This window comes from Perognathus longimembris, chromosome 22 (genome assembly GCF_023159225.1).
Source record: "Perognathus longimembris pacificus isolate PPM17 chromosome 22, ASM2315922v1, whole genome shotgun sequence".
Lineage (NCBI taxonomy): Eukaryota > Metazoa > Chordata > Mammalia > Rodentia > Heteromyidae > Perognathus > Perognathus longimembris.
In genome coordinates, this window is record NC_063182.1 from 6,396,038 (window position 1) to 6,423,052 (window position 27,015).

At 59.2% G+C, this 27,015-nt stretch overlaps 1 protein-coding gene across 2 annotated transcripts; it reads left to right on the forward strand.

Annotated features, from left to right (window-relative positions):
* On the forward strand, positions 1-26,017 carry Pcdh1 (protocadherin 1). 2 transcript variants are annotated; one of them, XM_048331158.1, is made up of 6 exons: positions 2-229; positions 8,532-9,394; positions 12,933-15,128; positions 20,180-20,399; positions 21,361-21,399; positions 22,551-22,684. In XM_048331158.1, exons 1-5 carry the CDS (start codon positions 181-183, stop codon positions 21,384-21,386), a joined length of 3,354 nt encoding a protein of 1,117 aa, XP_048187115.1. In that variant the 5' UTR covers positions 2-180; the 3' UTR covers positions 21,387-21,399; positions 22,551-22,684. The 2 variants fall into 2 exon arrangements, with proteins under 2 accessions (XP_048187114.1, XP_048187115.1); XM_048331157.1 differs by lacking the exon at positions 21,361-21,399 and having other exon boundaries at positions 1-229; positions 22,551-26,017.
* Positions 26,018-27,015: the final 998 nt, after the last annotated feature.

Here is a 27,015-nt window from a genome sequence, read left to right on the forward strand (position 1 = left end):
CCGCCGCCGCCGCCGCCGCCGCCTCACACACTCGGGGAGCGAGCGGGAGCGCGGCGCGGACGCGGAGCCGCCGGGCTGCTGCGCCCACCGCCAGCCGGAGCCGGAGCCGGAGCCCGAACCGCAGCGCCAGCCCCCGGCGAGCAGAGCCGCCGCAGCCCGGGCCGGGGCCGGCAGCGGCTCATGGACAGCGGGGCCGGCGGGGCCGGCGGCCGGTGCTGCCCCGAGGCGGGTAAGGAAGGATCCGGCCGCGGAGGCGAGGGCCGGCGGGAGCCGAGGGAGGGGCGCTCGGGGGAACGGGGCCGCGGTGGCCCGGTGGCCGGTGTCCAGCGCGCCCGGGCTGCGGGTGGGGGGTAGCGGCCGAGGCATCGCGGCCTCGGAGATCCACGGCGGGCGGGCGGGAAGCCGGGAGGAGGGGAGGTGCCGCCGAGCCCGACCCCCCCCAGCCCGGCGTCGGCTCCCGGGGCGCGCCGGGAAGGAGCCGCGAGCGAGGGCGGCGAGGCTGCCCGCGCGCGCCGGGCGGAGAGGGTCCGGGGGAAGCGCGCGGCCCTCCGCTTGGCGTGGGGGTCTCCTCGGGGACGGAACCGGCCCGGAACATTATCCACGACACACACACACACACTCACACACACACACACACTTGTTGGGCGACTGGCTGGGCTCACTCCGGCGCTGCCAGCCCGCCGCGGGCACCTGGACGCCCCTACCACCGACACGCGCGCACACACACACGCATACGTACACCCGTGCCTAGAGGAACACGCACCCACCTCCCGCACACCCGCGCCCGCCGGGGGACCCCCCCCCCCGCCACCAGCCTCGAATCCGCTTCGGCGTCGGGACGCACGACCCGCGGCCAGCGAGAGCACCGCACCCTCGGGGTGTGACACCGGGCAACTTAGACACATCAACAACCCCCGCGCCCTGACGGGTGAGTGTGACAGCTACAGCCAGGCACACGCACCCCCAACACGCTCCTGGAAGGCACACACCCTAACCATGCACGGTTACCCCGAGCCCTTGGCCAGGGCGCAGGTACCCAGCGCCGGGCTCGTGGGCTGCGGGCACACACACACACACACACACACACCCCAGACACATGCAGCTCGGTGTGTCAGCACACGCCTCCATGGCACACACCCTACCACACACGGCAGGAGGCACCGACAGCGGCAGGCGCCTCCCGGTCACCACCACCCGACGCTTCACGCTTCTCACACGCGGGTCGCCACGCACCTTGCACCGCCCGTGTCACGTTACACCCGGCCGCGCGTGCCCACGAACTCACCGGGCCCCGCTCGGCCGGGTGTGTGTGTGGGGGGGGGGGAGACTGGGTCGTGAGGAGCCCCCGCCCCGCGGGGTCTCCTCGCCGGGCTCCCCCCCCCCTCCATCCACCCTCCCCTCCCCCCCACCAGGCGCTCAGTCCCCGTCATGGGGACATTGTTATGGTCCATGTGGGCGCCGCGGGAACCCCGGGGCCGGGCGGACCGGCTTCCTGGCGGGCACCTCCCCCACCTCCAGCCCGGGCCCCGGACCGGCCGAGTGTTCCCGGAGCCAGCCGGACCTGGCAGGCCGCGCCGGGCCGCGCACCACCCGCCCGCCCCGGGGCTCCCGAGCCTTGGGCACCGCCGCCCTGGGGGGCGATGATTGCAACCCCCCCCCTCCTCCATTCCCCGCTTTCCGGGCCTTTCCACGGAATTATCGGAGCCGCCGAAGTGCCGGTGCACCTGGGTGCAGCACACCTGGGTCCCCCACCCCCCTCTCCAGGCCCCAGGGCTGGATGGAAGGGAGGTCGAGGTGGGCTCGTCCCCTCTCCTCACCCCGGCGACCCCTCCGGTAGCTCAGACTTCTGGCCTTCGTTTCCCCCGGGGTGGTCGGCGGCGGAGGCCTCGGCCGAGCGCGGGGCCGGTGGGGACCCCGTCTCCCCCACTCCCGCGGGGAGCGAGCGAGCGAGGATGGGTTTCCTGGGAACGTCCCCGCCCGCCCGGCCGGGCTCGCGCTCTCGGCTTTGTGATTCCGGCGCCGGTTTCCTCCCCACCCCCTTCCCCGGCGCCCGCTGCGCCGCTCCGCGCCGGCGCCGGCGTGCGGGGGGAACCTAGGCCGAGACCGGCGGCCGCGGGCGGGCGGGATTCCCCGCGGCGGCCCCGGAGGCGCGGGGCGCGAGTGGCCGGCTGGCCCGGGCGCGTCCTGCGCCCCAGCGGAGCCGCGCCCCGGGCTCCGGGAGGCCGGGCGCCGCCGGGGTGGGGGTGGGGACACCCGGCCCCCGCACTGGGCATCCTCCGCGCGCCGGGTGTGTGCCCCGAGCGCCCGCCCGCCGACCGAGGCCGTGCGTTCCCGGGCTGCTCGGGCCGGTGGAGCCCGGGACTTCAGGGTGGTGGGCGCCGGGCTCCTTCCAGTCCCTGCTCCGGGGCAGCCCAGGTGCCAGGGGTCGCGGGGCGTGCGTGCGGGCAGGTGTTACTTTCTCTTTGTGGGGGGGGGGTCTTCAATAGACTCTGGCAGGTAGTGGAATCCAGGGGAGAGGCGGAAGGAGCGGCCTCCTCCCATGGCCGGAGCCAGGGTGGTAGGGGACCAGGCCTCTGTTCTGGTCCAGCAACGTTTAGTTTTCTCCTCACACCCCCTCATTCCCAGTTCTGCTGGAAAGGGGGTGTCTTGCTGGTCTGGCATCTTCCTAGCAGAGGAGAGGCTTGCTGTGGCTACAGAAGCTTGCTGTGGTTACTTCAGCCCAGAGGTGGGCAAGAGGCGATGGGCACGGCTGGAAAGAGTGGGTGGCTGGTAGCTAAGAGGGCCTGGTGAAAGGAGTGGGGGACAGGGCCGGCCCTTTAATGCAGGGGTGAGGGCTGTCCACACCATGAGCAAAGATTCTGTTTACCTTCTGTCTGACAGCGTCCATGGCAAATGGTGAAGGTGCAGTCTCTCTCTATATGTGTGTGTGTATATATATGTGTGTATATATGTATGTATGTATGTGTGTGTTTATGTATGTAATTTGCTTTGCTAGACTTTGCTTGCTGCAGGGCATTGCTTCATAGAGTCATCGAATCAGCAAGCACCTACTATGTGCCCACTGCTGGAGGAAATAAAATGCTCTTTTCTGGGGTTGGAAGACTATTTTTACATCTGTTCTTCACAGTATAACAGATCTTACTTAATCATCAGATTGCATTTAATCCTCCCAAATAACTTCAAGAGGCAGGAATTATTTCCATTTCATCACAGAAAATGGGTTTAGAAAAGTGACTTCATGTGGGTAAGGTCAAACACACACACACACATACACACACACATGCACACGCATCTAGGAAATGGTGGAGCAAAGGATTCAAATCCAACAATCTGGCTCCAGAATGCAGGTGCCCAGAAGCTTGCAGAGGCTAATGGAGGGTTGTGGAAGATCTGGGAGAGGAACTGAGGGCTGCTCACTGTGGGAGGCCTCTGAACAGCTCCACCCCACACAGCCCCTCTTGCTTCCCAGGCTCTCAGATGGTCCCTTTGCCCCTTGGTATTTTCTGCCTGCAGCAGCAGTGGCTGTTGTATAATAGTGCTGGAGTGAGGATAGGGGCTCAGAGCCAACCTGGTCACTAGGGCAGTGCATCGCTCTCATCGTACCCAGCAGGGAGTGAACCTTGGACCCCCAAGTAGACTGGAATTGAAGATTCAGAGAGAACGCACCTGTCCTCATCCCTGGTTAGACGTGGCTTCCTTGAATGTCTCGGACTCCTGTCTTTAATGGATCTTATGCTTCTCAGTCCTGAGAAAGATAGGTCACCGTGACTGCCCTTGCTTAGGTTCTGTTTCCTCAGGGTCTGGGCACCCTTGCCCAGGAAGGTAGGCAGGCCTTGACAGGGCTGATAAGGCCCTAAGGTCTTCAAAGGCAGCCGCCTAAGCCTAATGACTCCCTGTACCAACTGCTGGGGACAAAGTTCAAAAATGGTGGGGGTAGGGATGAGGAAGGCCAACTTATTGCCCTTCCTGGCCACGTGACTCTAGCCACGTGCTCTTTCCTGGCCCTGTGACTCGGTGAGCCCCTGGGTGAGCTGGGGCAGAGCCTGGATTCTGACCTGGACGGCTAAGCCCTCTTTTCGGCCTCCTGGGAGCCCCTAACAGACATCATATGACGGGCTTGGGGATTTCTGTTGATTCACTTCCCTAACCCAGCCTTTTCCAGATCCTAGTATTCAAAGTGGTACTCTATTTCTTACATCCTGGCTCTTTCTCATATCACTTCTGCTACCTAAGATGGTTAATGTATTTTTGAATCTCAATGTGATCATCTGTAATATGGGAGGGAAGCTGTAATAATAAATATATCCCTTTTGGAGGGCTGGGAGGATTCAATGAGGTTTTGTGCGCGTTCCTTTCGCAATCTGTTAGTAAAACCTTAGTGTTCACTGAGATAATGGTGGTGCTGAGTGATGGCGTTGGAACAGGTGTTGGAGATGCAGTTTGCAGGGCCTGGGGCTAGTGTAGGTCAGCCTTGTTCTCAGGCTTTCTGGGTCCTTTATATCATGGTGGCCTTGAGGTGTTTTCCAGATTCCTCCTTCCAATCAAAATTCCTAAGGGTGGGGCCAGATAATCCGTATTTTGAAGGTGCTTCTAAGGCCTAAACCTTCCTCAACCTTTACCCCACTCTAGACAACCTTCCCTCCAGCCCTGTTTTCCTCATTCTTTCTGCCTCTGAGGAAGCTCTTCCCACCACCCCCCCCCACCTTCCTAGTCTTGGTTTTTACTCTGTAATTCTTCAAACTCAAAACTGGATACTATAATTCTTCCATGACTCCTAGCTGGAGGTAAGGGATTTCCCGAAGGGGCCAGGGCACTGTCTCAAAGCTCTGAAGGGTTAGGCTCAGGTTGTGACCTGAGATGGAGAGAAAGCCCCAAGATAGCAGCTCAATCTATCTCTCTTAGAGTAGACACAAATCAGGGTTAGCCTGACTATGCTAGGCATGGACCCCAAAATCTGCAGCCAAATTTCTGAGTGAACATTCTTCTTGGAAAATTCTGCATAATGTTCTCATAAGATTCTTAAAGAGGAATATAACCACAAAAAGTTAACTCTTCTTGGCCTGGAGATGGTGGCTAGAAGTGAGTGGCTTTGCCTTATTTCTCCTCTGGGCTTAGGGTAATTCCCACAGGCATTGCATAGAGCCACTAGCCTGGCTCATACTTACACAGAGAATCAGGGTGCCAGGGTGAGTGGGAGAAGCAGTAAGACAGGTACACAGAAGGGAACAAAGTTCCTTGGGGCTGTGTTTGGGTTGGGGTTTAACGATGAGCCCTGTACCAGGTACCAGTGGCTCATTCCTATAATCCTAGCTACTCAGGAAGCTGAGAGTTGAGGGTCTCAGTTTGAAGCCAAGGCCGAAAGTGGAGCTGTGGTTCAAGTGGTAGGGTGCTAGCCTTGAACACAAAAGCTCAGGGACAGTGTCCAGGACTCACACACACACACACACACACACACCCGGAATGAAGGCCTGTGCCAGGTTCGTGCAGGAGAGAAGGGGGTGGTTATAGGGTGGATCTGTATAAGGCACCAGATAAATTACTCCTTCCTTTAAAAGAGATTAAGGTTGCAGCTGAGAATAAATACATACACTAACCTGATAAGGGCCTCACTGGTCTTGCGGAGGTACCTGTACTTGAGGAAGGTTCCCAGGAGGAAGGGAAGCATTTGACTTGTGTAGAGAATCTGCATATTCAAGGAGCATTTTCTGAGGTCTGTTCTCTGCCCAAAGTGGAGAAGGCTTACGTTTTACCCCAGCAAGGTCCCTGGTAGAGCAGGGAATCTGTAAGTAGGCAAGTAAACAAGCAATGACTGTTGGCCAGTGCCAACAGGGGATAAACACAGGAAATTAAAATAGTCAGTCAGGCAAGAGTTATTTATTGAGTGTCTACTGTGTTTGGGTCCAGTTCTAGGTCATGGGGATGGAGGCGTAAATGAAATAGAAGCTTTCCCTTTTTCTGCTCTTATAAGAAGCACATTTTCCAAATCGGCCTATGACAATTATGCTACGTTATTTATTTATTTATTTACTATTTGGCAGTACCGGCGTTTGAACTCAAGGTGTTTGGCTTGCCATACAGGGGCTCTCCTGCTGCACTAGCTCTCTAGCCCTGTGCTAAGTACTTTGAAGCATTTGTTGAGTGCTGACAGTTTTTAGGCATTTAGCCTGCAAACCCACGAGGATATGGGTAACTATTTGACAGATAGAGAAACTGAGGTACTAAATCATTTGTTGCAAGTTATACAGCCTGGGATTGGGCAGCTAGGGTTTGTCTCAGGCCAATGCCACAGTCAGGGTCCTTCACCCCGTCACCTTATGACTGTCAAATGGGTGCCCAGAGGTAGCCCACCAGAGTGGACACACGACCATTGAGCTAGAACTGTTATCATGGCAGACTGGGCCAGTCTTTACTGCTGGATGCCCAAGTTACCAGGCATCTACTCCTGGCAGCTAGGCTAGAGTCGGGCACATAATAAGAGCTTAATTTACTTCGTATAGGAGCACCTACTTCTTCCGCCCAAGTGCCCAGTTTTACCAAGCCGCAGCGGTGGAGGTGGGAAGTTGAGTGCGTGTACAGAGCTGTGTCGCTTCCTTCAGGGTGCTCAGGATGTGGAGAGACAGAGGACACTGGACTAGGTGTACAACATCAGTTGAATAAATAACAGGGCAGGTGTTATTCCAGGCCACCCAGTGATTCATTGCCTTGAGTTTGGAGGAGACAATAAGAGGCTGAGTTAAGAGGAAGGAGAGGTTACCGCGAGAAGGAATCACGGGGTGGCTACAGCATGCCTTGTGTGGGAAGGGTGGGGTTGGTGGCAAGCCTGGGGTGGAAATTCCAGGAGTGAGAACCCTCCCTCCAAAGACAAGGCTGGGCTGGAGATTTGGGGTTTGAATAGAGGAAGGGACAGTCAAGACTGGATAGGCAACTGTCAGGCCTGGCTTAGGTGGACAGATGGACAGCCACAAAGTCAGGGGCGGTGGTGGTGGTGGTAGAATAAGGTTATTGTAGGGGAGGTACAGTTGTGGTTGGCTAGGCATTTGTAACTAGCTACAAGGCTCTAGAGGAGGGCAAGGAGAGGCAGGCGCCAGATAGGACAGGACCAGTTAGGGAGGGGAAGTAGGAGTAGGAGTGGACCGTGGGACTAGATGTAGAGGGTCAAATAGAAGCCAGAAAGGGCGTGGAAGTAAGTGCATGTGTAAGGTTGAACGTTCAAAACCAGGCTGAGCTCCCTACCAAGACCCTGTGTGTCTCGAAAAATCAAGGGTTAGAGGTCTAGCTCAGTGGTAGACAGCTTGCCTAGTAAGTCCACGTAGGGCCCTAGTTTCCATCCCCAGCCCTGGAAAATAACAACAACAAACAAACCCCCCAAAACCACAGAAGCCAGAAGACCATCTTCTAGAGGCGAGGAGGAGAGGAGGAGGAGGAGGAGGAGGAGGAGGAGGAGGAGGAGGAGGAGGAGGAGGAGGGAGCCAGGAGGGAGCCGGGGAGAGAGCTGGTGTTGTCATCCCAGCTTTGCCCCAGTTAGACCTGCTGGGCTCCCCGTTCCAAGGACAGGCCAGGGCAGCTCCCAATAGCAATTTGAGGGCCAGTCAGTCCTGACCACAGTCCTGACCCCACTCTTGACCTCGGCTTCCTTCTTCCACGCATCTTGCTCGCCACAACAGGCAGAGGAGAAGAGCCTTAAGAGCAGTCCGTGTTTGGGGGTGGGGGTGCATGTTTGTGGGGGGAGCTGGAGAAAGCTAACACCCACTCCTCTTCGATGCTGGCTGTTCTTACAAACCTTGGATGGCGTCCAGTTCCAGCTGTTGTTCTTCAAGGTAGAGGCTGTTGGCCGGTATGGGTGATTACTGTCAGAGCAGGTGGGTTTGAGATGCCCGATCTCATACATGTACACTGATGTGACATTTTAAGAGAGAGAGAAATGAGAGACTTTTTGCTGTCTCACTCCAGTGTGGTCAGTAATGACCCCAGGGTCTGGGGTACCTAGGGGCACACCTTTCTCCTACAACTGTAGGAAGTGGTGCTTCGAATACAAGTGTCCAAGGCCTAACCTTTTTACTTCTCTCTCTCTCTCTCTCTCTCTCTCTCTCTCTCTCTCTCTCTCTCTCTCTCCCTATCTCAGTATCAGGGTAATTACCATGGGTGACTAAGGCAGGATGCTAGTGAGAAGGAGGTGTTGTGCAAAGCACAGAGCTGAGAACAGGGAGGGAAAGGAAAAGAGGGAGGGAAGGCTGGTACCCAGAAAACGTCAGGTGGATCAGGGCGTTCCATGGGCGGGAACGGCTCCAGACCTGCTAGGCCTCTTACCAGCTCCTCCAGCTGGGCCAGACACAGCTGCTACACCCCACTGTGGGTGAGATTCAGGGTGCTGGGTTCTGGAATCGGGTTTCTGGGGGTGGCATTTATTGACTTTTCTGGCGGAAAAACAGTGTCGAGGAGGGAGAAGGACAGGGCGGCGTTGCTCTGGGTCGCCCTCAGGGGTCAACTTCCCGTCCTAGCGAATGGCATGTGTGTTGTGCTTTTTCTTGCAGTTCTCCTGATTCTGGAGCCTGCCAGGATGGGGCCCCCGAGGCCCAGCTCAGGCCCTGGGGGGCAGCCGCTGCCGTGGCCCCTCTGGCTGCTGGCGCTGCTGCTCCTGTCGGCTCCGTCCGCGGGCCAGGCCGCTCGGGTCGTGTATAAGGTGCCGGAGGAACAGCCGCCCAACACCCTCATCGGGAGCCTCGCCGCCGACTACGGCTTCCCAGACGTGGGCCACCTGTACAAACTGGAGGTAGGCGCCCCGTACCTTCGCGTCGACGGCAAGACGGGCGACATCTTCACCACGGAGACCTCCATTGACCGCGAGGGGCTTCGCGAGTGCCAAAACCAGCTCCCCGGCGAGCCCTGCATCCTGGAGTTTGAGGTGTCCATCACAGACCTTCTCCAGAACGGCAGCCCCCGGCTGCTGGAGGGCCAGATAGAGGTCCAGGACATCAACGACAACACCCCCAACTTCGCCTCGCCCGTCATCACCCTGGCCATCCCCGAGAACACCAACATCGGCTCGCTCTTCCCCATCCCGCTGGCGTCCGACCGCGACGCGGGCCCCAACGGCGTGGCTTCCTATGAGCTGCAGGCCGGGCCTGAGGCCCAGGAGCTCTTCGGGCTGCAGGTGGCTGAAGACCAGGAGGAGAAGCAGCCACAGCTCATCGTGATGGGCAACCTGGACCGGGAGCGCTGGGACTCCTACGATCTCACCATCAAGGTGCAGGATGGCGGCAGTCCCCCGCGGGCCAGCAGCGCCCTGCTGCGGGTCACCGTGCTGGATACCAACGACAACGCTCCCAAGTTCGAGCGGCCCTCCTACGAGGCCGAGCTGTCTGAGAACAGCCCCATCGGCCACTCGGTCATCCAGGTAAGCGGCCCCCGCATGTAACGTATCAAGAGACCCACCTTTAGAAATAGGAGCCCTAGCCCGGTGGTTGGTGGCTCCTATCTGAAACCCTAGCTACTCAGCCAGCTGAGATCTGGGGATTGTGGTTCGAAGCCAGCCCAGGTAGCAAAGTGCCCATGAGACTCTCATCACCGATAAACTACTCAAGAAAGCTGGAAGTGATGCTGTGGTTCAAGTGGTAGAGGGCTAGCCTTGAGCACAAAGAGGCCCAGGGACAGTGCCCAGGCCCTGAGGACTGGCAGAAGAAAGAAAGAAAGAAAGAAAGAAAGAAAGAAAGAAAGAAAGAAAGAAAGAAAGAAAGAAGGAAAGAGAAACCAGAGTCCTCTTGAATCAGGTGAGAGTTCTCTTCTTCCCAGGCTCAGCAAGGTGAGGCCTTCCCACCAACCTCCCCTCCCCCACCAGGACAAGCGATATTATCTTCCTCTGTTAAGCTACTTAGGTGATTGTGATAACACTGGAATGGTACCCCTTTTATTTGTTCACCCCCACCACAAGGCAGACTCCAGTTAAGGAATGCTTCTGAACCCTCCCCCTCCCCCCCCCCCCCCCCCCCAGTTTTAAGGAGACCTTCTCTTTAGACCAGGGGAGCTGAGACTGCACAAGAGATCAATCACCTTTGATCCTGTTGACCCTCTCCTGAGACAGTGGGGGTTTTCTAACCAGGGAGAGAGGTTCCCTGTAGCCACATTATTAGATTTTCCTGAAGCTGGGGCCTTGCTCCTCAACCAAGTCAGATGAGATCATTTTAGCCAAGGGGAATCCTCAGAGTTCTAACAAGCCACACTACTGGGGTGTTTGTACACCTGCCTCTTCCCCTGGGCCTGGGGCACTCCTGGGGTGGGGGTGGGGGTCAGTCAGCTTTGTGGAAGTTCCCAACACCCCTCTCTATGGGAACTGCCCCAGGGGCTGGGTGGCTTGGTGGGGCTGGGGCCTGGGAGGGAGCAAGGAAAGCGTCCCCACAGACAGGTGGGTGTATCTCCCACTGTCATCTCGGCCTGGCCTCCTGCCAGCCCCAGCTCCTTTCTCCTTCCCCATGGGCCGAGGCTGCCTCGGTCTGTGGTGGGAGGGAGCGAGGAGGGCTTCGCTGCCCTGGATACCATTACCCACCCCGGAAGACCCTTTGCCTTCAGTCCGGGAGCTGAAGTGGGTGGGTGGGAATTTCTACCATTTGAAGCTAACTGGTAGACTGGAATCTGGAAATGAGGCTGAGAAAGAAAAGGGAGACAGTCAAGATAGCAAATAATAATAGCATAGGTCCTGGGCACTACTCTAAACATACTCTGTATAGTGTATCATTTATTCCTTGATGTATAAGTAAGCATTATCCCCATCTTACTGGTGGGGAGCTGAGCCCATAGAGGTTAAGAAACGTGTCTAATATCACAGCTGCTCTCAGAGCCCACTGTTACTCATACCCCACAGTCTGACTTCAGAGCCTGTGTCTGGAATGGCTTTACATCCAGGGCAGGTCAGAGGATGGGCTGAGACTCACAGGGCTGAAAAGAGAGTCTGAGAAGAGAGGCAGAGTCAGAATTGAGCAGGGACATGAGACAGACGGAAGTCAAGCGTCGTAGACTCTTGATAAAGATGTATGACAAGGAGCAAACAAGAATCCGGGTACCCAGACCAGAGGCCGGAGATGGTAGGAGCATAACATGTCTGGTTTAGCAAATAGGCTGGAGTCAGGGCTTGGAGAAACTGTTAGGATTTGGCCCTCACAGATGTGAGAGAACACTGTGGTAGCTCAGGAGTCTCCTCTGTAGAGAAAGCCCTAGAAGGTATAGTTGGCGTTTTCTTCCTAAGGGGAAGAAGAGAAGACTGGCGCTGACTTGAGGGCCTACTAGGTGCAGACCTCAGTACGGTGTTAGCTGCGCTGCCTGACTTTCCAGAGACAGGGAGATGGATGGATGACAGACAAAGGAGCACTTTCCCCCAGTCAGACGTTGTTAAGAATTTTTATGTATTATCCATTGAGTCCTTACTACAGCTCTGTGGGAAGTTCTTTTATGAATCCCCATTTTATAGGCTTGTAGACTGAGACTTGAGCAGGTTAAGTAATTAGCTCAAGGTCACGACATTCATTTGGGAAGTGGCTCAGCTGAGAGTTGAACCCAGGACTTTGGGTTTGCTCCCCACAGATTCTGCCAAGTTTGTCCGCGCCCCCCTTCCCGCCCCCCCTCCCCCACTCATCCCACCATCCCATTCTGGCTGGCTGTGAACTAACTGCAGTCCCTGGAGTTCTTCCTGACCAGTGGTGGCTGGCGGCCGTTCCCACCTGGTTCCTCTTGCTCCATCACTGTCCGTGTTGGCATGGACTCGGGCCCAGTGAGCGTCGGCGTTGGCGTGGGAGGGCGTGCCCACTGAAAAGGGACAGACAGGGCATTGTTTGATGCTGGGAGCCCAGCCTGCTGCCGGCAAGCTCTGTGGCCTACACCAGCCCCTCCCTCCTGGCCGCAGGCTCAGGCCGGATTCCTGACACTGGTGTCTTGCCAACAGTCAAGGAGCCGCTGAAACAGGTTTCCCCAGTTTGACAGAGCAGCGGCTGGGACAGTGGCTGAGCCAGGCTTGCTGGGCTTCCTCTGACCCACATCCCTGGCTGCTGTCAATAGAGGTCCCTCGCCTGTGGGGTCCAGGTGGACACAGGAGTCTTCACTCCTGCACGCAGATACCCATGCACGAGCCTGCCTCTTCCCACAGTTACCTGTCACACGGCCCGCACCGTCATACGTGTGTGTGTGTGTGTGTGATGCATGTCTGCACACATGGTATGTTCGCAAGTGCATGCAGGCACACTTCCTTATTAATGCACCATTTCGTCGCTTCAGAAGGTTACGTCCGGGCTGATGGAATTTCCTGGAAGGGTTTCCCTGGTGGTTTATTGTGTCCTTATGACCCTATTTGGGAGGACCGGTTCCGAAACGAGGAGTAGAGCCGGATGCCAGTAGCACACGCCTGTCATCCTAGCTACTGTGGAAGCTGAGATCTGAGCATCATGGTTCAAAGCCCGCCCAGGCAGGAAAGTTGGCATGACTCCTACCTCTCCAATGGACCATCAAAAAGCTGGAAGTGGAGCTGTGGCTCAAATGGTAGAGCAGTAGCCTTGAACAAAAAAAGAAGAAGAAAAAGAAAAGGCTTGGGGATAGCACCCGGACCCTGAGTTCAAGCCCCAGGCCAGAGGGAAGGAAGGAAGGAAGGAAGGACGGACAAAGGGACTAGTGGAGCTTCATTTTGCCCTGTCCTGTCTAGTGGTGGGCTGTATGACCAAGAAGGATTTATAGGTTGCATCTGGGCTCTTCAGGAAACTAGGTTGCTAATATCTGCTGGGGTGTCAGGACGGGGGAGACGCCATTACATGTGCTGATTTGGAAAGGGCACTGGGTTAGATGCCCTGTGTGTGCCCTGCTCGCTGGGCAGAACATTGGCAGCACACGTGTCTGTCATTTGCCCTCCTTGGCCTAACCTACGGCTGTTTCCCTTGTGTTTTGCTCCTCCTCTATAGGTGAAGGCCAACGACTCGGACCAAGGTGCCAATGCAGAAATTGACTACACATTCCACCAGGCACCCGAAGTTGTGAGGCGTCTCCTGAGACTGGACAGAAACACCGGGCTCATCACGGTCCAGGGCCCCGTGGACCGCGAGGACCTCAGTACCCTGCGCTTCTCGGTGCTTGCCAAGGACCGAGGTGCCAACCCCAAGAGCGCCCGGGCCCAGGTTGTCGTGACTGTGAAGGACATGAACGACAACGCCCCCACCATCGAGATCCGAGGCATCGGGCTGGTGACCCATCAAGACGGCATGGCTAACATCTCAGAGGACGTGGCCGAGGAGACAGCCGTGGCCCTGGTGCAGGTATCCGATCGGGATGAGGGAGAGAACGCGGCGGTCACCTGCGTGGTCGCGGGGGACGTGCCTTTCCAGCTCCGGCAGGCCAGCGAGACGGGCAGCGACAGCAAGAAGAAGTACTTCCTGCAGACTACTACCCCGCTGGACTATGAGAAGGTCAAGGACTACACCATCGAGATCGTAGCCGTGGACTCCGGCAACCCCCCGCTCTCCAGCACCAACTCCCTGAAGGTGCAGGTGGTCGACGTCAACGACAACGCGCCCGTCTTCACGCAGAGCGTGACCGAAGTGGCTTTCCCGGAGAACAACAAGCCTGGGGAAGTGGTGGCCGAGGTCACCGCCAGCGACGCCGACTCGGGTTCGAACGCAGAGCTGGTTTACTCTCTGGAGCCGGAGCCGGCTGCCCAGGGTCTCTTTACCATTTCGCCCGAGAATGGCGAGATCCGGGTGAAGACGTCCCTCGACCGAGAGCAGAGAGACAGCTACGAGCTCAAGGTGGTGGCAGCCGACCGGGGCAGCCCCAGCCTCCAGGGTACGGCCACCGTCCTCGTCAACGTGCTGGACTGCAACGACAACGACCCCAAGTTTATGCTGAGCGGCTACAACTTCTCGGTGATGGAGAACATGCCCGCGCTGAGCCCCGTGGGCATGGTGACCGTCATCGACGGGGACAAGGGGGAGAACGCCCGCGTACAGCTCTCGGTGGAACAGGACAACGGCGACTTCGTGATCCAGAACGGCACCGGCACCATCCTGTCCAGCCTGAGCTTCGACCGGGAGCAGCAGAGCACCTACACCTTCCAGCTGAAGGCCGTGGACGGCGGCGTGCCCCCCCGCTCGGCCTACGTGGGCGTCACCATCAACGTGCTGGACGAGAACGACAACGCCCCCTTCATCACCGCCCCCTCCAACACTTCCCACCGGCTGCTCACCCCGCAGACCCGGCTGGGCGAGACCGTCAGCCAAGTGACAGCCGAGGACATGGACTCCGGTGTCAACGCCGAGCTCACCTACAGCATCGCCGGCGGCAACCCTTACGGACTCTTCCAGATCGGGCCCCACTCGGGCGCCATCACCCTGGAGAAGGAGATCGAGCGGCGCCACCACGGGCTCCACCGCCTCGTGGTGAAGGTCAGTGACCGGGGCAAGCCCCCGCGCTACGGCACCGCCTTGGTCCACCTGTACGTCAACGAGACCCTGGCCAACCGCACGCTCCTGGAGACCCTGTTGGGCCACAGCATGGACACGCCGTTGGACATCGACATCGCCGGAGACCCCGAGTACGAGCGCTCCAAGCAGCGCGGCAACATCCTCTTCGGCGTGGTGGCGGGGGTGGTGGCCGTGGCTCTGCTCATCGCCCTGGCCGTGCTCGTGCGCTACTGCCGCCAGCGGGAGGCCAAGAGCGGCTACCAGGCCGGGAAGAAGGAGACCAAGGACCTGTACGCCCCCAAGCCCAGCGGCAAGGCCTCGAAAGGGAACAAGAGCAAAGGCAAGAAGAGCAAGTCCCCGAAGCCCGTGAAGCCGGTGGAGGATGAAGACGAAGCCGGGCTGCAGAAGTCTCTCAAGTTCAACCTGATGAGCGACGCCCCCGGGGACAGTCCACGCATCCACCTGCCCCTCAACTACCCACCCGGCAGTCCCGACCTGGGCCGCCACTACCGCTCCAACTCCCCGCTGCCTTCCATCCAGCTGCAGCCCCAGTCACCCTCGGCCTCCAAGAAGCACCAGGTGGTGCAGGATCTGCCGCCCGCCAACACGTTTGTGGGCACCGGGGACACCACGTCCACGGGCTCTGAGCAGTACTCCGACTACAGCTACCGTACCAACCCCCCCAAATACCCCAGCAAGCAGGTAGGCCAGCCCTTTCGGCTTAGCACACCGCAGCCCCCGCCCCATCCCTACCACGGTGCCATCTGGACCGAGGTGTGGGAATGACGGAGCAGGCCTAGCTTGGCCTGCCTCACCCGACCACTGGGGCCCAGCACAGTTAGCCCGGGGAGGCGGGACCGCCGATCTGGGGAGCGCGGAGGCCTTGGTAAGAACCCCTGGGCCTAGCCCAGGCATGGGGGCTTAAGGCTGAGTGGGAACGGAAGGAACGGATTCTGTGTTCTCCTCCCTGTCCCCTCCCCGCTGGGGAGGGGGAGGCCTGTGACTTTCAGGTGTGGGAGGCTGAAGGTCAGGTGAGCAGAAAGGTTTAAAGCTAGCAGGGGGAGAGCAAGGAAAGCGGGAACAGGTGGAATCCAAACCTAGGTCTCTGAGACCAGCCTTAGGCGCTTCTCGGGAGGGAAACGGACAACCTGAGGTCCTGGTGGGCAACTGGATGGGGGATCTGTGGGGGGAGTGACCGCCCCTCCACTTTGTGCCTTCTGTGTGTACTGTGTATTAACCTCTTCCTCGTGCCCAGGCTCCTGGGGCTGAGCCCCAACCCCCCCAACCCAGCCCCACACACTTGTCCCTGATAATAAAGTTCTCTATTTTTGGAGTTTTGGCTTCTTATTTTTCTGGAACTGAGAGAAGAAGTGAGAGAGACTGAAAGCAGCTCTTTGTCATCTCCTAAGGACCTGTTTCCCATTCCTCATCTTTACCTTTCATTCTCCGCCACCACCGCCCCCCGCCACATACCTCTATTCCCGGCCTGTTTTAGCCAGCTATTTTCCTATCCACTCCTGTACCACTTTCCATGTTTGGGGGAAATGCCTTCCAGACCAGGAGGTATCTGTAGCAAAGTCCCCGTACTCCATGTTCATGAGACCTCCCGAGGAGTGACCAAGAAAGAGCAGGTAGAGAGGCACTCCATCTTACACTGTTTCCAAGGGTCAAGAATGCATTGTTCCAGTCTGTCCACGGAGTAGCCCCTGACAGGCCTCGGACCAGGGCACCTCTGGTGGCAATCAGCCTGCCTGCCTGCCTGCCTCAGGTGAATCCAGAAAGCCTGCTGATTCCACCAGCCACCTCCCCTCGGGGAAGATCTTCCCCTAAGTCCCTTTCCCAGCTGTTGAAGGAAGCAGCGATTAGTGGGCCCTGCCCTTTATCTCCCCACCATGATCACCGGGGCTGCAGGAAGGAGAGCCCAGGATCCTAGGCGTAAGACTTGTGATCTTTTCAGTGACCTGCTTTGCACCCTAGCTCTTGAGTTCTCCTTTCTGAGAGGCTGAGACCCTTCGTCTGCCTCCTCTACATGAGGCTACCTTTTCCCCCTCGCTTCATTCAGCTCCTTGCTCTAGCCATCTTGGGCTGCTGGTTCTCACTCTCTCTCTCTCCGTCTCTCACTTCTTGCTCTCCTGGGTCTGCCTTGTCTCTGGTTGTGCCTAGGGGAGGCTAAAGTATGGGTTAGGGGCCTCAGGTCTTGTGGGAGTCTCAGAGGCCGGAGGCAACCCATCTCCATGGTGACCGAAGAGGCTTAAGACACTCCCAGGAGGTCCAAGGTGCCAACTCTCCTTGATTTCATCCACACACTTCCCAATGCCCTGGTGTACCCCCAGTGTGCCAACTCCCAGGATTTTGGAGGCATAGGACATGGGTAAGTGAGATTTAGTTACACCTCATTTTTTTCTGGGCAAATCCGGTATCGGTAGAGTGACCTCCAGCAATTCCTGGAGAAAGTCCATTTCTTCCCTTATATCCTTTTCTTCTTACTCCCATTCCACTCTTTCTTCTTTGGCTCCTGTATAGCTCCCCCCAGCCCCCAGGATCTGAAAGACGGCTCCTTACTTCAGTCCAATCCAACCCCAGCACAGTATAGAACCACACCAAATACCCCCTTCCAGTATCTGGTTATAATCAAACCACACCACCTGTTACCATCAGAATACACAAGTTAAGTTCCTACCATGTGCTCAGCGTGATACTAGACTGATGAAAAAATGGTCTTACTTGTCTAAAACACAAGTGAAACAATCCCTAAGTATCAAGTGAGAAGCCGTCATAAAGCTTTCCCCAAATTATTTCCTGACTATGTTTACAGTTATGATGACTTCTATTCCTTGAGATCATGCTTAGTGCAAGGTACCATGCTAATTACTTCCTGTGAATTGTTTATTCAGTGCTTGTAACTCTGTGTGCTGTAGATCATTTGACTACTCATTTGATAGAAGTGAAATCTTAATGACGGAGCCAGAATTTAAACACAAAGCACCAGGAAATCAGATTTCCAGACTCTGGCATTATCTACTATGCTATTTTAAAAATGCATGATTAAGTTGGGTATTGAGAGTCACTATCGCATTGGCCGATTAAAGGTTCTGCATCGCCCCTGTAATAAAGGGGAAACCTGCAAACTTGTATAATTCCTGACTTTCTGAGGATTTCCTTTTGTTCAGTGGCCTGAAAACTTGCATAGGACATGGCAGTGGTCTTCTGCTAGGAGGGAAATGTGAACGGAGAACCAGCTCGTCAGTGATGAGCAGAGTTTGGGCAGTAAGTAGACTGCCTCAAGTCACCGAGTGAGCAGACCCCTGAGGAGCCGGCCTGATGGTGCTGGAGACAGGGAGAGGCAGAAAGGGGTTCTGCACGGAGTGGCGGGGGTAGGAGGCAGCTGTGATTGGAAGAACTTAGGGAGCACAGCACATGGAGGCCTTGCCAGAAGTTCCTCCACAGGAAATGCAAGTCCTTGTAAGCTCAGGAGTTTTCTAGATGAACTGAGTTTAAAGTTCACTGGAATGTAGAGTGCAGTTAAAAGGGAGCAAAGATTGAAGTCCAGTATTAAGGCGCCGAGACGGAGAGTAGGAGTGAGTGGCAGTGGGTATGGTAGGTGGGTGGATACGACTGGATGTAGGCAGAAAGGGCTACCTGGACGGAGCGTTGGAAGACAAAGAATGATGGAGGGTCTCCCAGGTAGACGTCCATCCGCCTTGTGAGTGTGGGTGAGGGGAGAGTGATGAGATCATTGCCTGGGAGTAGCTGAAGAAGGGAAGTACAGTTCCGTTTCAGACAGGTTCAATCTGAAGAATCCGCGAGGGCAAACCAGTTAAAAAATGTCCTGCAAGGGCCCAGAACTTTGGGACAAGGACGAGACATTTTAGATCTCGACTTTTAAGATAGGATAGTCCCAGAATTACAGGGAGCAGTACGTGTTAAGTAGAACCCAGCCCTCTATTTCATAGAGAAGAATCATAGGAATAGAGCCCTTGGGACTTGCCTGGGAAAGGGGACTAGTAATGCCTTCCATTACCAGGCTGGAGTCTGCAAGGAGGGAGGGCTGCTGGCCGGAGTTGAGAGAAAACTGAGAAAAGCACCAACTGCCGGGCTACCCGGTGCCTCTTACAGCCCTCCTGGAACCTATTCGCCTCAACACCAAGTGAACTACGTAGCATAACTCCCAGCCCCAAATGTGTATGTCCTTTCTGGGGAACCTTGTCTCTGATCACCCAGGTCCTTGGGATCACAGCATGAGCCCCTGAAGATGGGAGACAGCTCTGGGGCTCTCCTGCCAGCTTCAGAGCTCCTTGTCCTGAGAGCCACCTTGCTCCAGCTGCCTGCGGTAGCATGGAGATTGGGGGCAGGAAGATCGGCGGGGGGGGGGGGGGGGGGTCTGTGAACCTGGGACCACGTCCCTGGCCATTTTCATCATGACCTGTTATGGAGGCTTACAGAGTACAGGAAAAGGAGTCTTGAAGGATTAGAAGAGCCTGGAGACCTACCAGCAGGGCCTGGGCCTTGCTGCTGTCATCGCTGGCCTTCAGGGACCCTGGGTCTGTACCCTCTGCAACTCCTCATTTCTGCTTGTTGGCAGGAAAGCCAGTCGCAGTCCCAGGTGGATGTTTGGGTGGCTGGCTGGCTGTGCCAAGCGCCAAGCCGAGGTTGCCAGGTTCCTGGGCTGATCGTTAACCTGTGGCAAGCAATAATGCTGGCTGGGATCGGCCTCTCACTACCCTCCCAACCCCAGCACCGAGTCTAAGCTCCGAGACTGGCTCCAGGAAGCCAGCAGCCCCTCAGAGGAGCTCCTTGCCATCTCCTACTGGGAGTCTCCATTGATGAAGATAACCCTCCCAATCCTTGATGGGTGCTATGCCCCCCACCCACCCACCCACCCAGTGGGGCTCCTCACAGGGTTCTGTCCTCTGCAGTCCAACACTGGTCAGTTTCCACATCTGCCCCCTCCCTCACGCGCCCTTGCTTGTTACCAGGCTCTTTCTCTTCCTTCCCTTCGCCCTCTTCTACTCCCAGGCCTCTGTGGATGGGAGTGAAAGGGGGCCGCGGAGACAGAGACGGGGTGGGAAGGGGCCTCAGCCGAGAGTCCCGAGGCTGCCTCGGATTGCACACCGGGGCTGAGGAACGGGCTGAGGAGAGAGAGGTTGGCACCTCATTTGGATGGAGGCGATGGGCGGTTACAGATGAGTGAGACAGGTGAGGAGCTGGAGCTTGGAAGGGTGCTGCCGGGATCTCAGGGGACTGCCCTGGTGTTCCGGGGACAGCGGTTTGGGAGCTAGGAGTCTACTGCTTCGAGGAAGCTGTTTCGAGGTTGGAGGCTGTGCTAGGGTGTAGAGGCCATGCTAGCCTTTCGGAGTGGGCTAGTACTGTGCTCTTCTGCTGTTGGGCTCTGCTCCGGAGGCTGTTCTGGAACGAAAGGGCAGCTGTGGCCATGATGGGAAGCTGACTTGGGACAAGAAGAGCTGTGCTATAACAGGTGGCCATGCTGGACGTAGGGGCCTCGTGGGAGCGCCGGGGCTGTAATAACACGGGGGCATGTGCTGTGTGGGGACTCTCAGGATGTGGACTTGGCTGTACTGGGAGCTGTCTTAGGATTGAGGGATGGTCCTCTCTAGAGCCTGTGCTTTCCGGGATCTGTGCTACGCTGGGGGCTGAAGCCGGGGACGGCCTTGCTGAGGCCGGGGCCTGGTGCGGTACTGGGCCTCTCAGGGCTCGCCGGCCAGCCAGCCGTGACACACCCCGTCTCTCCACAGTTACCTCACCGCCGTGTCACCTTCTCGGCCACCAGCCAGGCCCAGGAGCTGCAAGACCCATCCCAGCACAGTTACTATGACAGTGGTCTGGAGGAGTCTGAGACGCCATCCAGCAAGTCGTCCTCGGGGCCCCGGCTCGGTCCCCTGGCCCTGCCGGAGGACCACTACGAACGCACCACCCCGGACGGCAGCATAGGCGAGATGGAGCACCCGGAGAACGGTGAGGAACGGCAGCGCGGTGAGGTCCTCTGGGGAGGCGCAGAGAAGCCCAAGAATGGTGACGAGACCTTAAGAACACCCTCCACCGAGGAGTCCTCACGGGCTCAACCGTAACCACCACGCGGAGTGCTCCCAGTTGCGTACTGGGTTACTCCTCGCCACCACTCTGTAATCTGAAAAGCTGTGTGCGCCCACTTCACTGTGGGGGAAACTGAGGCTCGGAGAGGTTCAGTCAGTTGCCCCCCCAAATCACATGTCCAGGAAGTGACCGTCCCGGGAGGGATTCGAAGTCTCTCTGACTCCAGAGCCCTAGCAGGCAACATTAGCTCACGCGGCCTTCCCGGGAACAGGGACTCTGAGCACGGAGGCCCGGAGGCTCAGGGAATGGCAAGGAAACCCTCGAAAGCAGATGGCGGTCCCCAAAGAGGGTGCGAGGGTCTCGTGAGGAAAGAGTGGCCCCCCCACCGATGCTGTGGGGAGCTCAGAGAATGAGGGGTGGCCCTCGGGAGCGGAGCGGGGAAGGTCTGGCTGGGGGGGGGAGGCGGGAGAGAGGTGTGGAGGGGGACTGTCGGGGCAGGGGTGAGTTTGGGAGCGGATGGTGAGGCGTGCTGTCGGAACGAGCCTGTGCTGAGCGTGTGTGCGTGGAGTGTGGGCCCGAAGAGGGCCCCGGAGCCTCGACGGCCCGGCCTTGGGGTTGGAAAGCCCGTCTAGCTTGGAGCTGTCCTCGGGCCTCATTCTGTCTCTCTTTGCAAAGTAGAGCTGTCCTTGGGTCTCATGCGATCTCTCGCTCTCTCCGCGAAGTTTCTCTCCCCTCGAAAGATGAGAAAGCTCCCCTCTCCGCCCTCCCGCCGCAGGGCCCTGTCTAATCTCCCAGGCCCGAGGCCCCGAATGCCCTCCGCCCCCTGCCCGCCCCCCTCCACGCCTGATCTCATGCCCATCTCGTCCTTTTTGTGCCCGCGCAGAGCCGGCTGGCCGGAGCAGGCCCTGAGGCGGAGTGCCAGGTATGTGGGAGCCGCTCTGGGGTCTGGGGTCTGTGGGACTCTGCCCAGCACCCAGCCCCGCCCACCCGGTGCTCCGTGCCACACTGGGTCCCCCCCCCCCATCCTGCCTTGAGCCAAAGCGCCTCGGCACCGTGAGGGTTAACGACAGAGCTGTCCCCTCCTCACCTGCACACGCGGTGGGTGGTGCTAGGGGAGCCCCCGCCCTAGGCAGGGCTGCTCAGTCACGTCCCTGAGGAGGGGTCACTGCCTGGGCGGGACAGGGACAGCTGTGACAGGAAGTGCTCGTGGCCCAGCCGTTCCCATAGCGATCTCCGCTGCCCAGCAACCACACCGGCTACCGCTGATGTCGCGCGGCCAACTCCTGTTCCCGTGGGTGTTCTGGGCAGGGAGCCGGGACGAGGCCAAGGGTGGCGGTCGGTGAGGGGCTGGAGTGAGGCGGGCAGGGGCTGCATGAGCGTGCTGGTGGGTGTGTGAGTGTGTGCTGGTGTATGAACACCCCCCCCCCCAGAGATCTTTATCCCCTCCCTCTGGCTTCAAAGCAAGGCTTGGCTGTGGGAGGTGGGTGGGGTCGCAGGACAGCCAGGCGCATGGAAGGCTTGAGATGGTTCTAGAAGGAAGATGCTTATCTTTGTCTGAGGACAGAACTGTCCAGTGGTGTCAATTTGTGTGTCCATGCCTACCTCTTATCTGTGTGTGTGTGTGTGAGAGAGAGAGAGAGAGAGAGAGAGAGAGAGAGAGAGAGAGAGAGAGAACGCGCCAGTTGTGTCCTTAATGAGGAAGCGAGATCTCTCTCCATGCAGATCGCATGTTGAAGCCTGTCCGGAGACAGATGATGGAGTGCGGTGACGTTGTGTGTTTGTGCCCCTGTCCGAGGGCACATTTGGCAAGCACGTGAGACGGGCACTGGAAGAAATGTGTGTGTGTGTGCGCACACTCGAGTGTGCGTGTGTGTGTGTGTGTGTGTGGTGGGCAGGCAGGTGGGTAGTAGGAGTCTGTGTCTATTTGAGGTGCTGCTTGCTTGCCCGTGGTCGGCGGCAGGAGTTGTGTTGCACCTCTGTTCTGAGGCGAGGCATGGATGTCCGTGGGGGACCGTGGAGCAGAGCTGTTGGAGGCCGCCCTGCCTGATGACCGTCCTCCTTGCTGTCTGGCAGACCTGCGCCCTTTGCCCGACGTCGCCATGACGGGCACGTGTACCCGGGAGTGCAGCGAGTTCGGCCACTCTGACACTTGCTGGATGCCTGGCCAGTCGTCTCCCAGCCGCCGGACCAAGAGCAGCGCCCTCAAACTCTCCACCTTCGTGCCTTACCAGGACCGAGGAGGGCAGGAGCCTGCGGGCGCCGGCAGCCCGAGCCCCCCGGAAGACCGGAACACCAAAACGGCCCCCGTGCGCCTCCTGCCCTCCTACAGTGCCTTCTCCCACAGTAGCCATGACTCCTGCAAGGACTCGGCCACCTTGGAGGAGATTCCCCTGACCCAGACCTCGGACTTCCCGCCCGCGGCCACACCGGCGTCCGCCCAGACGGCCAAGCGCGAGATCTACCTGTGAGCTCCCTTCTGGCCGGCGGCTGCCCTCCCCTCCCTCCCCACGCCGCCGCCGCCGGGCCAGCTCCCAGCGGGGGGGGGGCGCCCCGTGACAGGGCCCCCCCTCACCCTCCCACCCCCCGCCCCCCCAGCATGGACGACGCGGCCAGGGCCCCAAGTTGCGGGAATACCGGCCTCATGCCCACGCTGGTCCCTCCCTCACGCAGGGTCCAGGTCCCCTCCCAGCTCCCAGGAGCCCCTTCTTCCCCTTTATCGGGCTCCTCCCAGCGGATGCCCAAGGAGGGGGGGAGGTGTCCCGTGCAATGACCGGGCTCCCCTCCATCGGTTTCCAGGGAGCACCCCCTTGCAGTCGGGCGAGTGGTGGAAAGAAGGGTGAGCAGCACACTTCAAATCAACGTTTCCCGCATGGCCGACCAGGGCGGGGATCACCGGCCCCTTCTCAGCCCCCCAGTGAAGCAGGGCTGACCTGGGGACCCCCCCCCCTCTCCTTGGACCACCAGGGGTGCCCTGAAGGGCTTTCATTACCAAAGGTGGGGTGGGGATGGGGGCGAGGACATGATGGAGGCTCCGTCTTCCAGTACTGCTCCTGGGCTGGCCCCTCTGCCTACCGCCCGCCCGTGTGCCCCGTGTCCCCATGCCCGGTCACCTGTGGGCACGCCCCTTTCCTTCTGGTCATGCAGTGTCTGTATATAAGGACCTTGGAATGATGTCCCCATTTCTGCCTGATTTGCAACTTTTCTTGTTGATGTTGTGTTGTCTTGGGGGAAACCCCTCTAGTTGGGGGGGGGACCTGCCCTGTGTCCCCCGCCCCCTGCTCCAGTGATGCCCCCCACCCCAGGCCTCTATTGTTCCATGTTGTAAATACCCCTGGGGTTGCGGTGGGATGGGGGTGCAGGCCAGGGAAACAACTGGGGGGGCGGGGGTGGGGCTTGGGGGTAACATTTGCCTATCAGCAGAGCTGGGCTTTTATTTAATTTTTTTTTTAAGAATACAAATCTCTATTTTTTTGGAACTGTTGCGCTGTGCCCTGGGGTGGGGGTGGGGATCCCCGCTCAGGCTGGCCCCCCCCCACCCCGATGAGCATCACAGAAGGGCCCTGAAGCTGGGGAGGGGGCAGCTGGACAGGGGTGGGATGACTGTGCCTCTGGCCCGGTTGGGTGAGTTGGGAGCAGGAAGGTTTGTTTGCTCAGGGGGTGGCTGGTCGCTGCCTCCAATACGGAGGGCCTGCCCCCTGCCCCCCTCTCTGCCCCCAGCCCCCAGCCCCTGCCATGACTGACCCTTCAGCCTGTAAAACCACCATTGCCTTGATCTCAGGGGGTGGGAAGGGCTGCCGCCTCAGGGCACCCTGGGCTCCAGGCCCCCTGCTTCCAGTTGGGCTTCCCTCGGCCAAGGCCGGGGTCCCATGGGGGAGGGGGTGGGGAGATTGGGGGGGCTGAGAAGCCCTGTCAGCCATGATGAGGTGAAGGTCTCTTCTTCACCTCAGGGGGCCAGGGTGTGAGGGGCGTCCTGAAGAGCCCCCCATTTCCCACTGTGGCCATCTTAAAGCCTCAGCCCCTCTTCCTTCCAGAAACCCCCCCACTGCCTTGGCCCATACCTCTCCGGCTCTCCAGGGGGCCCTGGCTGGGAGGCTGGAGACTCAGGGTATGGCCTTTGCTTGACTTAGTCTAAGCTGGGGGGGGGGCGGGGAGGGAAGGGATGGCCCAAGTGTGGGGGGGGCCGGGTGCAGGCTGCTGGGTTGTCTGGTGCCTTTGGGAGCTGTGCTGCTGGGGTCTTGACTCCTCTAACCCCAGAGACCCCCACTCCCACCCCAGAAAAGCCAGGGGGCTGCAGACTCGCCCTATTCTCTGACCCTTTACCCCTAGTTGGGTTTGGGGTCCCAGTGCTGGGAAGGAGAACATCATGAGGCTGTCAGCTGCGGCATCCACAGTCCTTCCCTGGAGCCATGGGTAGCATGGGCTAGGGGGGCAGCAGCCGGGTCTAGGGGTTGGCCACAGGCTCCTTTCCCTGGGGCAGGCCCGGAAGGTGGGCCCAGGGGCTTGTTCAGTAGACAGCCTCTTACCCCTGCACAAACGGGGCAGGTGCAATAGCAGTGGAGTTGGCTGGTTGTGAGGTGCCTGGCCCGGGAGGCCGTGTCCTCTAGGGCTGTCCTGAGTCTCGGAGGTCAGGATTGGGACACAAAGATTGTATGAGGCCCTTTTGCTTGATGGAGAGGTTGGCCCAGACAAGAGGCATTCCTAGGGCCAGTGGACTCCCTTGGAAGCCTCTGGTCACCTGGGTGCCCTGCCTTGGCCTCGGAGACTCTTAAGCACTGAGTGGAAGGGCGGAGGAGCATTTGCACAATGGAGAAGCCAGACGGAAGGGGATGAGTCCAGGTGGCTGGGAGGACTGAGAAGCACAGAGCCGAAGTCCTTCTACCAACCAAGGCAGAGACCCAGCCGGCCCCCTGGTTGGGGTCAGGGCACTGCATTTGTCACCACCTGGGCACTCAAGAGGTGAAACCAAAGGTGGGCAGGGGATGGGTGACAGCACTGGGGACCACCCCTGTTGGTCCTAAGTCTGTGAAACCCCTCCCAATGCCTTGTGTCGCGTACAGTTTTATGTACCAATAGGCGACATTTGGCCAGAGGAGACACCCCCCCCCAACCCAGCCTGACCCAGTCAGTGTCTTCCTAGAGGGGACCTAGTTGGTCCCCGCCCCCCTACTTCAGAGCCCGTCTCTTGGTAGGGGGAGGGTATTTGGGGACATCGTTCTCTCCTAGGGTCCTTGAAGCATGTCTCAGGCGGCGGGGGGGTTGTCTCTCGGCATCCCTGACCTGGGGGCTCCCTAGCCCCCATGCCGCCTCCCTTTGGGAGTCTCTGGGGAACATGTTTTTCCTACTGGGGACCATGGAAGCATGTCTCCCCCTCCCTACCCCAGGCTCTTTGGGGAGCCTGTTTTCCTCCCGGGTTTCCTGGGAGTCCTTAAGACAAGTCAGTCTTGGGCCATCTCTCTTTCCAGGGAAGGGGGGGAACGATCTCTGAAGTACCTGGGAAGGGATGCTTGTAGCCCTCCACCCCCGTCCTTCCTATGGGGGTGTCTCTGCTCTGCGGCACTCCGGATGGGATGGGGGGGCTCGGGGATACCTCTTCTCCTGAGGGCAGGGCCTCTGGAGCCCTTTCTTCCCCGGCTGCGGGCTGCCTCCAGGTGTTGGGGGGGGGGCTGTGCTGGCCCTGAGGAAGTCCCTTAGGAGGCGGCTCCACTCGGGGCTTCTCTGGGAGTGGGGGGTGTCTCGCCCGTGGGGTTCGGGGCGGGCGTGCCTGCCTGCCTGCCCGCCCGCCCGGGGGGGGGGACGGGGAGGCTGTGTCTCCTCGGGTTATCTGAGTGGGGAGGGGGGCCGTGTCTCTCTCTTGTGTCGGGGGTGGGCTGGGGAGGGGGGGGTTGGGTGCGTGGGGTGCCCATTTTTGGGGTCGTGTTTCTCTTGGTTCTTGCCACTTCCCACCGCCTCGCTCCCCCCGGGAAGGGCCCCCCGCCCCGCCCCGCGCCCCCCGCCACCCCCCCCTCCGGTCCCCGGCGCTGCGAGCACAATCCCGTTGATTTGTAATGATTTCTGTCTCTTTCTGTCTTTCTTTCCCCCGACCGCCCCCCTCCCCTCCCCTCCCCTCCCCCTCCCCCCCGCCGCGAGCATGCGCAGGCACCGCCCACCCCCCCACCCCCCTCCGGTTCGGTTCGTTTCCGGTTTGTTTGCTGAGCTGTCCATGGAAGACCCGTGTAATTATTCCCGAGCTTTACAATAAAAGTGTGAAAACCGGACCCCACTGCGCTTCTTCCCGGCCCTCGCGAGGGTCTGCGTCCGGGGTGGGGGTCCGGGAGCGGAGGGGGGGGCGACCCGACCCGCGCGGGGACCCGGGGGTGGGGGGGGGACCCCGAGCCTGCCGGCCTGCGGGCGCAACCTCCCTCCGCCCGGGGCCCAGCTGTGGCCACCCAGGCCCGGAGGGGGGGTCCGGGCCCTCTGCCCTCCTCCCCGGGGCCCGGGTGTGGTCAGCCAGGCGGGGGGGGGGGGGGGGCGGGCCCTCTGCCCTCCTCCCCGGGGCGCA